The 15,581-nt window shown below is 47.5% G+C and overlaps 1 protein-coding gene across 3 annotated transcripts in view; it reads right to left on the bottom strand.

Annotated features, from left to right (window-relative positions):
• ZC3H7B (zinc finger CCCH-type containing 7B) overlaps positions 1 to 15,581 on the bottom strand; it is a 1,285,355-nt gene that overhangs the window by 790,263 nt on the left and 479,511 nt on the right. For all 3 annotated transcript variants that reach the window (XM_069652753.1, XM_069652751.1, XM_069652754.1), the window contains exons 8-10: positions 11,078 to 11,158; positions 5,422 to 5,481; positions 5,001 to 5,043 (exon numbers count right to left, since the gene is read on the bottom strand). In XM_069652753.1, coding sequence (XP_069508854.1) covers positions 5,001 to 5,043; positions 5,422 to 5,481; positions 11,078 to 11,158 — 184 coding nt within the window. The remainder of the gene's footprint in view (positions 1 to 5,000; positions 5,044 to 5,421; positions 5,482 to 11,077; positions 11,159 to 15,581) is intronic.

Below are 15,581 nucleotides of genomic sequence, written 5' to 3'. Positions count from 1 at the left end.
AACTTTTGTTGTGTATTATTGGAAGAGTTTGGAAAGTCCAGGGAAGTGGAGACAAGGCCCCTGGCTGAGTGAACATTGTGTTGCATCCTGTGAAGTCCTAGAAGTAGCCTGGGTCTGAACAAATACTTCCACTGGCCTAAAGATATTTTCTGTTGTGTTATTCTGCAAAGTCAAGAAAACCACCTAAGGAGGAGACACAATCCTAACATGTGAAGTAGAACTAGAAGGAATTGAAGGGAAAGGAGTAAATCCTTTGTCATTGGAATATTGAATTGTGAAAAAGTAACATTTGTTTTGTTTATTGACAACTTGAGACACTGGGAACCTTTCAATGGCAAATAACTTTTCATCACCACTTTAGTTGACAATATAGCATCCTTGCACACTAGATTTAGTTAATAGTGTTAGGGTTGGTAGTACGTCTTTGGGCACGACAATGACTGACTATTTGACATCCTGAAGTTTTCCATACATTTTTTGCAGGCAGGAACCCCACCCCCCTCCCCTTAGCTGTAGGGACATACATTGTTTTTCCAACCCTTTTACTGGTAAATCAAAGTTTATAACCAAAACTATGTCACGCTTGTGTCCAAACCTCACTTCTTCAGAGTCGAGTAATCAATATCATTATTAAACTATGGACCTCATTTTAAGGTTGGTGGTGTGGGGGGAAAAAAAGTGGCAGTAATTCCGCTACCACCACTTTTACTAAACAGCCATATCATAATTGTGGGTGGGTTTACCGCCAGCGGTGTAACCGTGTGGTAAATCCGATGCTTTTCACAGGAAAAGTGGAGGATTGCCCTGCAGCTCTTTGCTGGAGGTAAATCCTCCACTTTACCCCCCAAAACCAATAGATTTACTGCACAGGAATATCGGAGGGCAGTACATCCTCCAGAAATCTCCATGGAATCCTATGGACTGAAAAATGGGGCATTACCTCCACTTGAAATCCCTTGTAATCATGTGGCAACTCCACAGGACTAGGAAGCAGTAACGGTAATACCATTTGGAGGCAAAACAAGATTTAACACTCCGCACAAACCACTGTATGTAAGCCTATGCAGGGCATGTGAATTTAAGCAGTTTCAGGAGCCTCAGAAATGTGTTTATAGGGTATTTTTGAGATAGAGCTTACTTTTTACTTTGTCTGCTTAAAGATTTAAAAGTCTAATAAAAGTGATGCTTGACTTATTTGAGTACTCTATGTTGGGTTAACTTTACTACTAGACCACGCTCAATCCTTCTTAAGTAGCATTTATGCTTAATTGACGCTGACCCTGATAGAGCTTAGCTAGAGCTATGTGTCAGTTACCTCATCCTCTATAGTGGCATCCCAGAACCCTCCTACAGGGCTAGTTCGGAAAATCCATCTCAGCACAACCTTTAAGAGAGTTTGGTCTGACTTGGTGGATAGCTTTTTACCTCATAACGTGTCACATTGCCTGCCCTGCGGGCTGCCTCACACCCCAGAATCCTTGCATTCAGTGGTCTTCCTTCCCGTCCCTCTCGGTGCTTCCGCTTTCCAGCTGGGGTATGGCACCTCTACCGGCCCTGGTGTTACCCTCTGCTCCGCTTCTCGGGGTCGAGGCATACCGTGGGCGCAGCCATGCTGGACGCATCACGCATGTGCGGGCTGCCCTGCTCATCGCTCCGCGCATGCACAGTGTTGTTAGCGCTTGGCAACGATGGCTTGCGGTCCAAGCCTCGTTCTGGTGCCGGCGCTATTTATTCCCCCGTAGTGCCCAGCATCTTCGGGCCTTAACGAGGTTGATTTCCTTCCTCCTTGTTGCGCTCCAGAATCCTTGTGCCTTTGTCTAGCGCTCTGCCCAGAGTTCCTTGCTGTGTGCCCTGGTTCCTTGTTACTCCTTGCCTTGCCTTGGTCCCTTTCTTCCAGTAGGTCTCCCTGCCGTTTCCCCCCTTAGGTCCTGCCCGGTTGCCCCGGTTTTCTTTTGCTCTGCTATCCCTCCTCCTTTGTAAGCTCTGTCCTTTTGTCTCTCTTTCCTTTCCTTTCCTTTCCTTCCTATGCCTTCACTTTGCCTTTTGTCCATTGCTTGTGTTATGCTTGAGCTAAAACATGGCGCTGGTGCGCAGTGTATTCTGGGGGCACTCAGAGCCATAATGGATATTTACTCCATGCCTCAGTGAAAAGCTGTACTTCCTTTGCTGAGGGCTGAATTTACTTTGCTGAAGAAAACATGCTTCCCAAACCTGGTATGCAGTTAAGGACATTCTGCTGGGAAAGCTGGTTTTGTTATGTCTTGTTATGAGTTATGGGACTGTTTTCCGTGGCGTTTGTTCTTAGGAGAGGAGGGAAGTGCTTTGCTCCTTGAGGTTACTGTCGGTTGACCCAGCTGGCAACCAACGGTTACCCATCAATGCGCAAGTGCATTGCCAGAAGGTTCGAGAAATTACCACCCCTTTTTGAGGAGTGCATATATGCGGAACCCCTCAACGGTCAGACGGGACAAGTACAAAGACCTTAGTCGGAAGGGGGACGCCTTTGTCCGGCATACCTGTGGGCTGTTGTGCTCTCGGCCTGGCTGTTATCAGGGTCTTCCAGCCGCTTCTGGCGGGATGAGGGATTCAGTTACGCCCACGGTGATGTATTTTCTTTTAAATTCTCTGTCTTTTCTGTGATTTCATTCTGTGTTATCACTTGTTGCTTCCAAGCTTTGAATAAATAGCCGTATAAGTGCTCATTATTTTCTAAACGTGCGTGTAGTTGTAAGTCATTGCGTCGTCTACCTGCGTTTAAAGTATTGGCTCTGCAATTGCGCTGGTGATTAATGACTGTCAGTGCACTCTGGGCGAGCAATACACCTCGTCATCCCTATCCAGTCTTAGGACTCTTGCTGGGTAGCCTGCTTGTCGGAGGGGACACCAACCGGACTACTCCTTCGTCTGAAGTCCAGCTGTCACCCACTATCTGCTTGGAGGTTCGAACCGAAAGACACCATCTGGCCTTCCCAGTCAGTGTTTGCACTGTTCCTGCGCCACGTAAATCCTGCAAGAGCTGTCCCAAGGAGTGGGGAGCTGATTCAGGACACTCCAGTTGCACCCTGTTGGGTCCTGGGTTGGTTTCACGCGTTACACTACTTGTACGACTCAAGACAGTCTGGCGACAACCACACCTCCCTTAGGAAAACCAGGTACGCAACGCCAGCAAGACGCATTGCTTAATATAACGGGTAGGTATCTTCACACCCCTCCCCAGGAGGCTGTGGGAAAACCTCCCCAACACCACAGTCAACATCTATCGTCTAATCACATCAGTGTTGTCAAAATGTGCAAATGTAGCTAACACAACTCAATATCAAAAATGTTTTTTATATTGTCTTCTTCTGTTCCACCTTCACTCAGCCTGTCCTGTTGATTACAACTTGGGTATGTGCAACTTTTATGTTTTTTAAACAATGCTGATTCATGTATCTTAAACATTAATACACATTTGTATCGTCTATGTGATGGAAAATTGTTGCTTTAAATTGCTCTATTATTTTCAACCGTATTGTCAGCCTTGAGAACGACGATCTAGTCGAAACACGTGTCGGCTGAATTCGGACTTTATTAAAACATTTATTCTGGATTGAACCTTCTTTTATTTCTATTTGAATATTTACACTCTGGTTTTTATATACACAACCTGTCAATGGTACTAGCGCGGTGCATTAGTTATATCCAAACCAACATCTATCTTTAGGTTTTTAATTTCGATTCACGTGAATTTAATTTGCAGCCTTTTTGCTTTCAAACCCCAGCTAGTACTCCCAGTAAATTTGCTATCATGTGCATTGATTGTGATGCATGGACATCCAACCAGGCCTGTGCCATATTGCTAGTGATTCTATACAGACCCTTCACTGCCTTTTCCTGTGAGCATGTCATTTGATTGTGTACTTTATTTAAGGGTATACTGTCCCCCTCCTTGTTTTAGGCCTGTAAAACTACTAATAATGTTCTCTGTTTGCGGGTCTCCTGTTTCAGGCCGTTTTGTCCCTCATTAAAAACAAAGAGGTGGTAGTTGGAAGGTTTAGAATTAACCTTAAACCTCTGGCAATTGCTCTGGGCAACCCTCCAGACCATCATTCTTCACCTGCAAAGCCATTACATAAAGGGGAAAGACCATTTGCAAATCAGGCCGTTTTGTCCCTCAGACCTTTGCCTCCATTCTACAAATGCCTGGACTACGTTATCTCAGAGTTCGAATTCTGTTGGGATTTTAAGTGAAGACAGTGTGTTCTCGACTTCATCTTGTTATTTTTCTGCAAACCATAAGAGTCATCTTAGAACTTGCCTTCCATATAGTAACAAGGTATACACAATTTTAACAGCAGTCATCTGGATTCTGCCCATCTGGTTTATGGAGTAGTATTAGCACAGCTACGATTATGCCCGTTCATCACCATCATTTCTTGTACTAACCTGTACTTGTACTCACATTAATTTCATTTGTCTCTCGGTTTACATATGTACTGCTTATTCTTGGCTTCATCTTTACACCTTCCACCGTCACATTTAGGTGTAGCCTGGCCCGCACTGTTCCCACACATGATAAAGGATTCTCATGGAGCATTCCTGGGCCAAGCCCTAACCCCTGAGCCTTCATACAAATAAACCAGCATGCACGAAGTGCACCAGTCTGCTGAACCTAGCCAGCCTTAGAAAAGACAAGCTCTTTGCTCCTTCGTCAATCCTGGGTCTATTCATCCCTGGTGATTAAATATCCATCTTTGTGACAATCTCTAGAGCCAAGGAAGCTCTGCAGGTCTCGGCTTCTAATCATGTATCACTGTTCATTTTCCAGAACCTCCATCTAAACCTAGAAATGGCACTGCGTTTCCTTTGCTCATACCTTGACATTTCATTCACAGAGGCAACAGTCTCTGTATCCAACAATGGAAGTAATGACCAAATATCCCCAGATAAATGATTGGGTCACACACCCAATGAGGTACACTCTGTATCAAATCAAATTCTGAAGGTAACACAGGCTTTACCTATTTCAATATCATCAATGGATCCAAGACCGTTTGACATCATCTGCAATAAACAGAAAAAGACTTTATAAGGTGATTTGAAAGGGGGCTAAAAACAGTGGGGCAGGATGGTTAATGAGGGAGATGAAGCAATTGAAAGACAAAGTAATAGAGAAAAGGGAAAAGGCTTGAGCAGACACTAGGCAAAGCAGGAGACACATTTCAGCGTGCTAGCTACAGCACAATATGTGTGTTAAGCAGTGCTTTGCACAACTAGAGGAGTCATTTAGCATCCCCACTTTATGGCATTGCTCTAGGTGGTCGTCTCCGATACCAGTCTGTTGGTGGCCTCACCTGAATAAACAAGCCGTTGGGAGCCATTATCTGATGAGACAATTCACTGTGGTCTTAACAAAATAGACATGCAGCTGGGTGCACTTACCTGATTAGATGAGACATTTGTTGTGCCATTGCTGAGTGCGTTGTAGCTCTCCAAGTCCGGCTGGAAAAGAAAAACAAAAGCGAGAACCCCCGCCCACACAAAATGGTAGGAGTCAAAAAGAGGCCAAGAAAAAAGAAGAAAGCAATAGCCAGACTCCTACTTGCACCGACTCTATTCTAACTTCCAGGTGTGCTAACGTCTTTCAGCATTCCTTCCAAATACACGTGGAGATACGTCCACCCATCCCAAACGGGCATCCATCGGATGATTCCTTGCTCATGATCCCCATGCCCATCCGTGATCCCTCCACTCACACTTGGCCCACGTTCATTTACAGAACTTTCTATGAAACTAAGAATCCAGAACTATATGAATACCATTTGCAGTGACGGTCCCATTTCTTAAATATACACCAGTATGCCTGGCATTCATCCATCTGCAAGTACAATTTGCATTTGCTCTAATCCTAGCAAATAAATCACCCTCCCCAACTTTGATTTGTGCCCATCCATCACCCCACAAAACACACACACAAGTACACCCCCCCACACACAATGAGTTTCCTTTCTCTTTTATCCATATGCCCACCTGCTACCTTGCGACTTGCATATCCATTGTTCTTTCAATCATGATCTCTACACATCTGTGTGCAAATACACAATTACGTCCATCTGGAAACTCTTTTCTAACATGTGCACAGCAATGCTGATGTTAAACCCCCTCATACCGCATTAATTAGTGCCCATCAACAATATTCCTCACAAGTGCATCCATTTGCAATACCTTCTCTAGAATGTGTCAATTTCCATCCTACATCAGTGCCATCCAGGACCCCCTCACCATCCTCCTTTCACACATGCACCCATCTATGAACTCTCCCAAACACATGTCCATTCAGAAACCCTCTATCACATGCACACTGTTGAGCTGCGATCCATCCTGTCACATGCATGACCAGACTCCATGATCCTTCCTGGCAACACAAGATCCACAGCCATTTGCGAACCATTCTATTTTATGTCTAGCCATGCTCACTCACAATCCTCCCAATACATGCTGTAAGGGAGGCATGGTATCACAAGCATGACACTGACAAGAGATACAAGTTTAAAAACCTTTATTAAATTATTGGGGTTTGGAAATACTCCTAGCCTGCCTTATTGCTTTGATGGGAGTAGTCTCTATCATCAAATAAGAAAACACAGTGCTAGTCAGTCTTAGTCAAATCAAAATGGCCTATTCTAATAAAACCTAATGCCTGCCCCATCTCTTATACATAATGTGTGAAAAGGGGAATGTGTACGCAAAGGAAAGTCAGTGTTAAAACAAAGGATCAAGGTGGATAAATCAGCTCTCCTTCCCACGATGGACAGCATGGAGTAAGGCGGCCCCCGTAAGCAGGGTGACACACTCTGGCTCAGGTTATCAAAGAAAGGCAGTTCAAAACAGGGGTCGAGGCCCGCTTGGCCTTCCACGTTAAAGTCACTTATTCCAGCTTTTCAAAAGTTCTTTAACAGTTCAACAAAAGTTCATGTAGGTTTCCCTCGGTCGGGCTCAGATCTGTCAAGGCAACAATAGTTCACGTAGATCTCCCTCAGCCAAGCTCGGACCTCGCAATCACAGCACTTGCAGGGGTTCCTTCCCCAAGCTTTATTCACATAGGGGGGTCTCTTCCCCCAACTTATTTCATATTCCAGGTCTCCCTCAGTCAGGCTCAGATCTTTCACTGACATTGAAGACTTTCGAATGTGCAAGGCTTTTACTATAGACTACGCAGGACCACTTCGACTTTCACTTCTGCTCTCCAGTTATGTTATTTGCCCAGTGTCTCTTAGTCTTGATAGTTCCAAACCACAAGCACAAAAGTTCAAAAGAAATCTTCCTCTTCAAGCATTCACCCTTTCACTTAAAATGAAATTATATTTTATTTGTATCGCGCTCATACACAAGTGTTTCAGAGCGCGACCAAAGGGAAGGGAACAAGGGAGAAGAAAAAAAACGACCTTACTAGGCCCAGTGACATTGAGAACGTGCAAGTGCATGTAAAAGGGAAAATGGGGAAAGTGCATGGGGGGCAGGGAGAAATTGAAAGTGCGGACACAGAGGAGAGAAAAGAATAAATAAGTAAAAATAAATAAAGGTGATAAGCAGTGGTAGTGCAGCCAGCAAGTGGCAAGTGCTAAATTAGTCAGATCGGGTATATCTGGTAAGTGCAGAAATAAAGTGGGAGGGGGACTGTATGGGTACAGATACAGTTCCCAGTGCAATGGGTGGCCCGGAGGCAGTGCAGGAGGGTGGCAGGATGAGCAGGTACCTGGGCCCGAATGACAGAGGATGGCCAGGTGCACGGTGCTGAGAGTGAAAACAGATCAGCAGGGGAGAAGAGAAGCAAAGGAGGAAGTGAAGAGGAAGGCCTTGAGGTACTTCCGGAACCAGAGATGGTTCTCTTCAAGTTTCAAGGTGGCAAGGAGGCTGTTCCAAAGGATCTAAGTGATCCAACCACGGCTGAATTTGCCACAGCCGGAACGTTCGCATGAGAAAGGTGCGAAGTACCAAAAGTTTGCACCTCTCTCATGTGAACACACATACATACTCACACCCACACACCCTCCACCCACACCCCCAACAAACAAACCCCACTTACCTTCATCACCCTGGGTTCCTGCGCGCCAGTTCCCTTTCACTTCCGTGATCGGGAACCGCCACCGCAGGGTCCTTTTTTTTTTTTTTTTTAAACGGAAAGTTGCGGGGGTGTAACCCAAAACCCCTGCTTTTTTTTACAATGCTACCAAAGGATCAAACTTTTGGTTTTCGAACCTTTGGTGGTAGCATTTCTAGATCTAATGGTTCATGCGCACCATTAGGTTCGGTCAAAACGACGAATACCGTTCCAAAGGGAGGCCCCAGCCGAAGACATATCTACCCCCAGCTCGTTTCTTTGAAAAACGATTGACCCTGAAGGAGTTAGAAGTAGAGGAGCGAAGGGCTCGAGAGGGGAGGTATTTAAAGAGGGATAGTTGAAGTTATTTTGGACCCAGGTCCAAGAAAGCTTTGTGGACAATGCAGAGGGTTTTAAATGTAATCCTTGCTCCACTGGGAGCCAGTGAAGGGATTTCGGGGCTGGAAAGATACAATCCCAGGGCTTGAGGCCAAGGACAAGTCTCACAGTCCTGTTCTGTATTAGATGTAAAGGGCAGAGAGTGGAGGCAGGTAGATTTAGAAAGCGGCTGTTACAATAGTCCAGCCTAGAGAGAACCAGAGCTTGGGAGACAGTGAGCTTTTGGGGGAAGGAGGGGAAAGGCAGGGTACCTCCAAGGAGGTGCAGTAAAAAGTTTGATTTTCTTGAGACATCGGAGATGTATGCGGAGAAGGAAAGATGACCCCAAGGTTCTTAGCCTCGCAAGTAGGGGTAGGAGGAGGGCCAAGGGAGACAAGCCAGAGAGTGAGGGGGAGGATGGATAAAGATTGCTGGTGGCACACCAATTTTGAATAGCGACTAGGCAGTCAGAGATGGGGGAAGGAAGGGAGGTGGCTGAAGGAAGCCTGAACATTTGTTGGGTGTCATCAGCATAGCACTGGAAGTTTGAGCAGAAAAGGAAATGCAGTAGAGAGAGTTGCCAGGTATTGGTTGAAAAGCCAGGGTGAAATGTTAGACCCCTGGGGAACGCTGCAGGTAGAGAGGGAGATGGAAGTCAGCCACAGATGGCCAGCTTTTCAAGGAGCTTACCCAAAACGGGAGTAATGGAAATGGGGCAATAGTTAGCCAGACAAGAGGGAACAGCTGTGGGTTTCTTGAGGAGAGAATGCACAAGGGAGTGCTTCAGAGGGGAGAGGAAAGATCCAGAGACAAAGGAGAGGTTGCAGAAATCGGCAAGGGCCAGAGAAAGGGTATCAATGTGGTCCTTAATGGTTTTAGAGGAACAGAGATGGACCTGTTTTGATAAGGCTTTCATAGATCGGACTTGTCTAGTGACCTCATCAGGGGAGAAAACAGGAGAAGAAAGAGGGAGAGGGGGTATCTTAGGGAAGTTGAGCACTCAGAGAAGGAGAGGGGAGGGGAGGGGGAGCAGAGGAGAGGGTGGACAAGATGTACTATGTTTTATAATTAAAGTGAGAGGCAAGGGAATTGCAAAGAGCCTGAAGGCGAGAGGAGGGGTGGAGACTGCAGCAGGGTTGGCCAGCTCCTTGCAGATTTTAAAAAGTTTGGCCGAGTTGTTAGATGCTGCACAGATGCGGGATTAAATGTGGACTCTCTTCTTGGTGCGGACAGCGAGTCTGTATTGCCTTTGGAGTGCCTACTCAACATCACTGGCTCCACAGTTATCAGCAACTTAAAAGATCTTCACTGTTTTTTTTTCTTCTTTTGATGCATCAGCATGTGTGCAACCTTCAATTGTGAGATTCACTGCTGCAGCTTTAATCTTCCCTTTACACAAACCGACCTTTCATGTCTTTCAGTAACTCACCAGTTGTGCACATTCCTTTCTTGTCTCTGCATCTTTGAATCACAAGTCATGGTTGATACCACAGGCTTGGCCTCGCCTCCTCATGTCGTTCACCCGGGAGGGTAGCTGGCATCTTTGAAACACAATGCAGGCTTTTTCCTGTCTGCAATTTGGCTTTCTCTGCATCTCCTTTTCATCTTCCACTGAGGCAACAACCTCCTGCAGGGAATTTAAGGGTTTCTCTACCCTTTACTCTAGTCCCTCGATTGGGTGTCCTGCTCTAGTGGATTCGACTTTGCTCCCAGAATATATGCTCCTTCTCGTGTTCCACCTTGCACAGAGTGTGTCTCTATGTTCCGCCTTTTGTCCGTTTAGGGAGAGCTAATGGGTATCGGATGTATGACTGACTTTACCTGGCCTGATTAGAGGGATATGTCCAATGAGATATGTAAGTGCTAGCCTTTCTACCCTCAGTCTCCCTTTACCTCGGCCCAGTGTTTGTGTAGAAAGAGGGGGTGGGGGAGGGAGTTGAGAATTGAGAATCCTATAAAATAGGATGGGGTATGGGTACGCGAAAGGGTAGGGGAACTGCGTCTCACCATTGGCTGCCTCACCCCCAACTCCCTGAAGACCCACCCCAACCAGGTGACCCTCCCGCACTGGTCCACCGCAATGGTCAGGATCTAAAGGGGATGGCAGTGCCCTGACCACCTGAGAGAGAGAGAGATCGATCCCCGGGGACTAGCAAGTGAAACACTCTTTGGTTTCTCACATATTTGATCCCTGCCCTCACATGGGGACTCGGTTCATCTACAATATGTAGAGACACCTTCTTCTAAGGCCATCACTATCTTTTTTTATGTTAAGTTGGGACAGGACAGCTTCTCCAATACACTCACATGCCCCCATACACAAGCGCTCCACCCACATGTGCACCCATGCCATCCATACTCCATTCTCTTATGCATTTACTCTGCCTTTCATAGACACTCCTAACCCTTCAAGCCATGCCATTCACAAACCTGCTTCCTATGTAACCATACCCACCCATAACGCCTCCACTCCCACAAGCATCCATGGTGATATGTTATCACACGTCCTATGTGCTCCCAAGCCGACATGCAATCCTTGTTCTGCACTTACTCCTATCTACAAACCATCCTACCAAACATGCATAGGTGCACCTGTGTTCTTGCATGTGCACTTCTTACCATGGGTCTCTTGTATGCCTTGCGCACTCTCAGGCCTAGCTTCTGAGACAGCTCCTGGCCCAGGCTGATCACACTTTCATCCTGGGAAAAAAAACATCAGAGTAAGAGCCCCAAAAAAATCCAGCGATAGTGTAACAGATGGAAGTGCAGCATTGATGGCAGTCAAAGGCTAGATGTATTGAGAGTTTCAGAGTTATCTATATCGAATGTGCAACAGTGACAACTTCCTAGCCTTAGCTCAAATCATTGTTTTACAAGTGCCAGAGCTCCCATCTAAGGTGTACTGATTAATTATAAGTTACTCACCGTAGTGACTAACGTACTCCTAGTACATAGTGTCCTTTCCTCCATACTGTCTGGGCGTCGCTCGCTAGGGACGGGTACGGTACCTTTTTCACCAGAAAAAAAATCTTCTTCCCCTTTAAATTTAGAGGCGCTCCCCTCACTCCGCCCACCGGCGTCACTCCTCAGTCCCCATGGATGCATCGACAATATTACCATTGCCTAATGACACCAGTTTTATTAGGGGGGAGGATGGTGGGACGTATGGAGGAAAGGGGACTATGGACAAGCAGTATGTTAGTCACTACGGTAGTAACGTATAATTACTCCTGCGTCAAGTCCCCTTTCCTCCATAATGCATGGGTGATTACAACTGAATGTAGCCCCAGGGTGGAGAGGTGACCCTCCTTAAGAAAACAAGTTCATCAGAACCGCCTGTCCGAAAGCCACGTCTGACCTTGAGCCGGCATCCAAACAGTGGTGCTTGCAGAAGTCCGAAGGTGGCTGCCCTGCTGACAGCGTGAGCATGCATGTTTGCTGGAAGTGGTTTGTGCTGCCCCTCATAAGCCTCCTTGATGGTCTAAACCATCCACCCTGCTATAGAAGCCTTGGATGCCTGATACCCGGGTCTTGACCACCGAAGGTGACAAAGAGCGTCCAACTTGCGGAAGATCTTGGTCCTGTCCAGATAGAAATTCAGAGCGCGTCTGACATCCAGACAGTGCAAGACCCTTTGAGCATCGTCCTTGGGATCAGCAAAGACAGTAGGTAACACTATCATTTAGATGAAAGGAAGAGACTACTTTAGGTAGGAATGCGTGGTGTGTTCTCAGGACCACCTTATCTCTGTGAAAAGTAGTGTAGGGTTCTGAAGCCACCAGTGCCTGGACCTTGCTGATGCTATGCGCAGACAAGACCCCATCAACAGGGCTGTTTTAATGGCGACAAGATGGATGTCTGCAGATGCCATTGGTTCGAAAGGTTTCTGCGCCAGGGTGCCCAACACTACATTGAGGTCCCACACTGGGTGTGGTTTCTTGATGGACAGGTAGAGCCTGGTGAGGCCCGCCAATGTCTTTTAACCACTGGGTTGGAGGAAGAAAAGACTTCCATACTTCCTCCTCAGAGTTCCTGCAGGATCCTATGTCCGCCAGGTAGGTGCAGCATGTGTCTATTTACACCCCTGAGTGTGCAAGGTGTGAGAAGAAGGAAAGCACATCATCCAACATGCAAGTAAGGGGGAGGGGGGTCAATCTCCTTAGAGTCCGCCTAGTGACAGAACCTAGTCCATTTACTCTTGTACTGCCTTCTAGCATTCTGAATGATGTCTAAGTTAGCCTGCGACAGGCTCTGATGCTTCAGTGCGACTTGCTCAGGAACCACACTGCAAGGGCTAACCTCTGTGGACTGTGGTGAATGACCCTGCCTCCCTGCTGCAATGGAAGGTGAGCTGGGCCCAGCAGCAGATGAATGGGGGGGCCTATCCGAGAGGCTGAGGAGCTCCTGAACCATGGTCTCGCAGGCCACCACGGAGCCATCAGAATGATGCAGAGGTGACACGATTCTCTTATCCTGCAGATCACCCTGTCAGAGAGGGAATGCATATGCTGTCATGCTGTTCCACTGTATCTGGAACGCATTGCCCAGAGAGCCGGGGCCCTACCCCTTCCAGGACACAAACTGCAGGCACTTCCTGTTGGACCAGGTGGCAAAGAGATCCACCTGAGGATGTCCCCAACTGCTGAACATCCCGAGCAGAACCTGATCGTTCAATTGCCATTCGTAATTGTCCGCTCCCAGTCTGCTGAGCCTGTCCGCCTGCAGGATGGACTCCCCCGGGAGGTGGATTGCACTCCGTTAGATGTTGTTCCCCAAAGCCCATTCCCACATGCTGACCAGTAGACTGCAGAGTGGAGAGGACCTGGTGCCACCCTGCTTGTTGATGTAATACATGCTGTGGAGTTGTCAGTTTGAATGAGGACCACCTTGCCACAAACAAGCGGAAGGAAAGATTTCAGAGTGAGCCAGATAGCTTGCAGCTTAAGCCAGTTAATGCAAGCCTCCTGCTCCTGAAGGGACCAGACTCCATGGACACCGTTGTCCAGCGTAGCGCCCCAGCCTTCCAGGAAGGAATCTGAGGAATTGGTGGTGATGGTGACCTGAGGTGCTGCCTGTCGGAGGGGCTTGCCAGTCTGCAGTCCCTGGACCACCAGGTGAGGTCTGTGTGGACAGAGGGAGGAATGCTGACAAGCTCCATTTGGGAGCCACGCTGCCGATTCCATGAGGCTGCAAAGTGCAGCTGTAATCTCCTCATCTTGAGTCTCGTGTGGGGTATGGCCAGAAGGACCACCGCCATGATACCCAATAAATGCAGGTACCACCAGGCTGAGGTCACCTCTCTGCTGAGAAAGTGACCTCTGCCCTTCTTGATGGCCAGGATCTTGTCCTCCGAGGGGAAACCTCTCTTGGAGCTTGTGTCCCATATGAGGCCAAGAAAGGTCAGGCTCTGAGTAGGCTGCAGCTGAGACTTCTTGAGGTTGATAGAAAATCCCGGTTCGTGGAGTGTGATCATAAGGGTGGAGGAAGTGCAGAGAACCGCCTCTGGGGAGCTCGCCCTGACAAGCCAGTCGTCCTGGTACGGGTAGACATGGTGGCCCTGGGCCCTGAGGAGGGCCTCCACTGCATTTATCAGTCTGGTAAATACACTGCGGGCTGAGTTGAGGCCGAAGAGTAGAACATTGTATTGGAAATGGATGCCCATGATGTTACGCTCACCTGGTATCCACAGGGACGGCACCCAGCCATGGTTGGATGAATTGCACTCTCAAACCCTCTCCCGGTCCCCTGATAAGGCCTCTGGTTAAAGATGGGTCTGCAATATAGGAGAGCTGGATTCAATACCAGATTGTCTTTATGTTTTCCCACCTCCCTTGGCCTCAACTCCTTCCTCCCCCGTGGGCCCTCTCCTCACCTTAATATTGTAGAAGGTGGATTCTCCGTCCTGCTCCTCGTGGCAGGGGCATGTAGATGTGGGGGGCGAGCAGCGACCAAGTTACTTCACTGGTGCAAGCCCTCCCCCCCCCCGTGGGAATCCAGGCCTGCTGCGACTCTGTGGTTTTGCTGCTTTACAGTCTTTATATGCAGTTCTTAAGTTCCTCTTAGTTCGAATAATAATGTCTTGCTTCTTTCCTTTTAGGTATGGAAAGGTATTTTGGAGTGGTCATGCAGTTTGAAAATGAGCATGGGCCGGTAGGCGAAAGCGCGGTGTGCGCGATGCTGTCCGGTGAGTAATGCGCAGCGCTGTTTCGCCTTTTATATTGCTAACCTGTGTCTTTTCTCTCCTTGCAGGTTGCGATGTTCCTCACCGAGCGCTGTAATGTTCCAGCAATGATACTGACCAGGAGATGACTACCCAGGTAAGAATTGTGTGGCTTTCTTCATTCGGAAGGAAACGTGAGTAAACGATTACTAATGCTGTCTTTCTTTCTCCTCTTTCCAGGTTATGGTATTCCAGGATGCATGCGGTGCCGGATGATGGAGTTCGTACCTTCAGGTGAGTGGAACTGAAGTAGGCGATGGATTGAAGACAGGATACTGTTCCAGGTAAGTTTCATAGTGTTCTTTCTCTCTCTGCAGGTCCTTGGTTTCAGGTAAACTGGCATCAAAGAACTGGACATGGTGAGCGTTACGCTGCCCACAGCAGATTAATGCAAAGCATGTTCTGCTGTTTGGGTGTGGTTTTAATAGTCTCAGGTAAAGTAGTCCAGGTAAAATAGTCCCAGGCCTGCCACACCCAAAAGAATAGACTGCATAGCTAAGTTCCTTGTAAATGAGCTATGTGTTTGCCTCCATGTTGGCTGAACCCCCACAAGTTAAATAGTCCCAAGTAAATAGTCCCCTTCTAATGTTGGCGTTCATAATGGTTATGAGCCTGGCGCCAAAGGTCTTTGACCTGGCCCTAACTGGAAGGCTGAATTGCCAGTTAAGGCCAGGGGCAAGGGTCATGGCACATGATCCTGAACCGTAGAAAGGAGCGATGAGGCTGCCAAATCGGGACGTGTAGATACGCGTCCTTCAGATCCAGGGAGCACATCCAGACTCCCCTTCACCGTGTCTCTGCAGTGAGTGCTGGCGTAACCATCTTTTTTTTTTTTAAGAGGGAGGGAGAGGTTAAGGGTGGAGAGGTCCAACACAACTCTCAGGCCAGCCTGGTTCTTCTGTA

The sequence above is a fragment of the Ambystoma mexicanum genome, chromosome 3p (assembly GCF_040938575.1).
Source record: "Ambystoma mexicanum isolate Mex_15411 chromosome 3p, UKY_AmexF1_1, whole genome shotgun sequence".
Classification (NCBI taxonomy): Eukaryota; Metazoa; Chordata; class Amphibia; order Caudata; family Ambystomatidae; genus Ambystoma; species Ambystoma mexicanum.
This window is presented reverse-complemented; position numbering and strand designations above follow the sequence as displayed.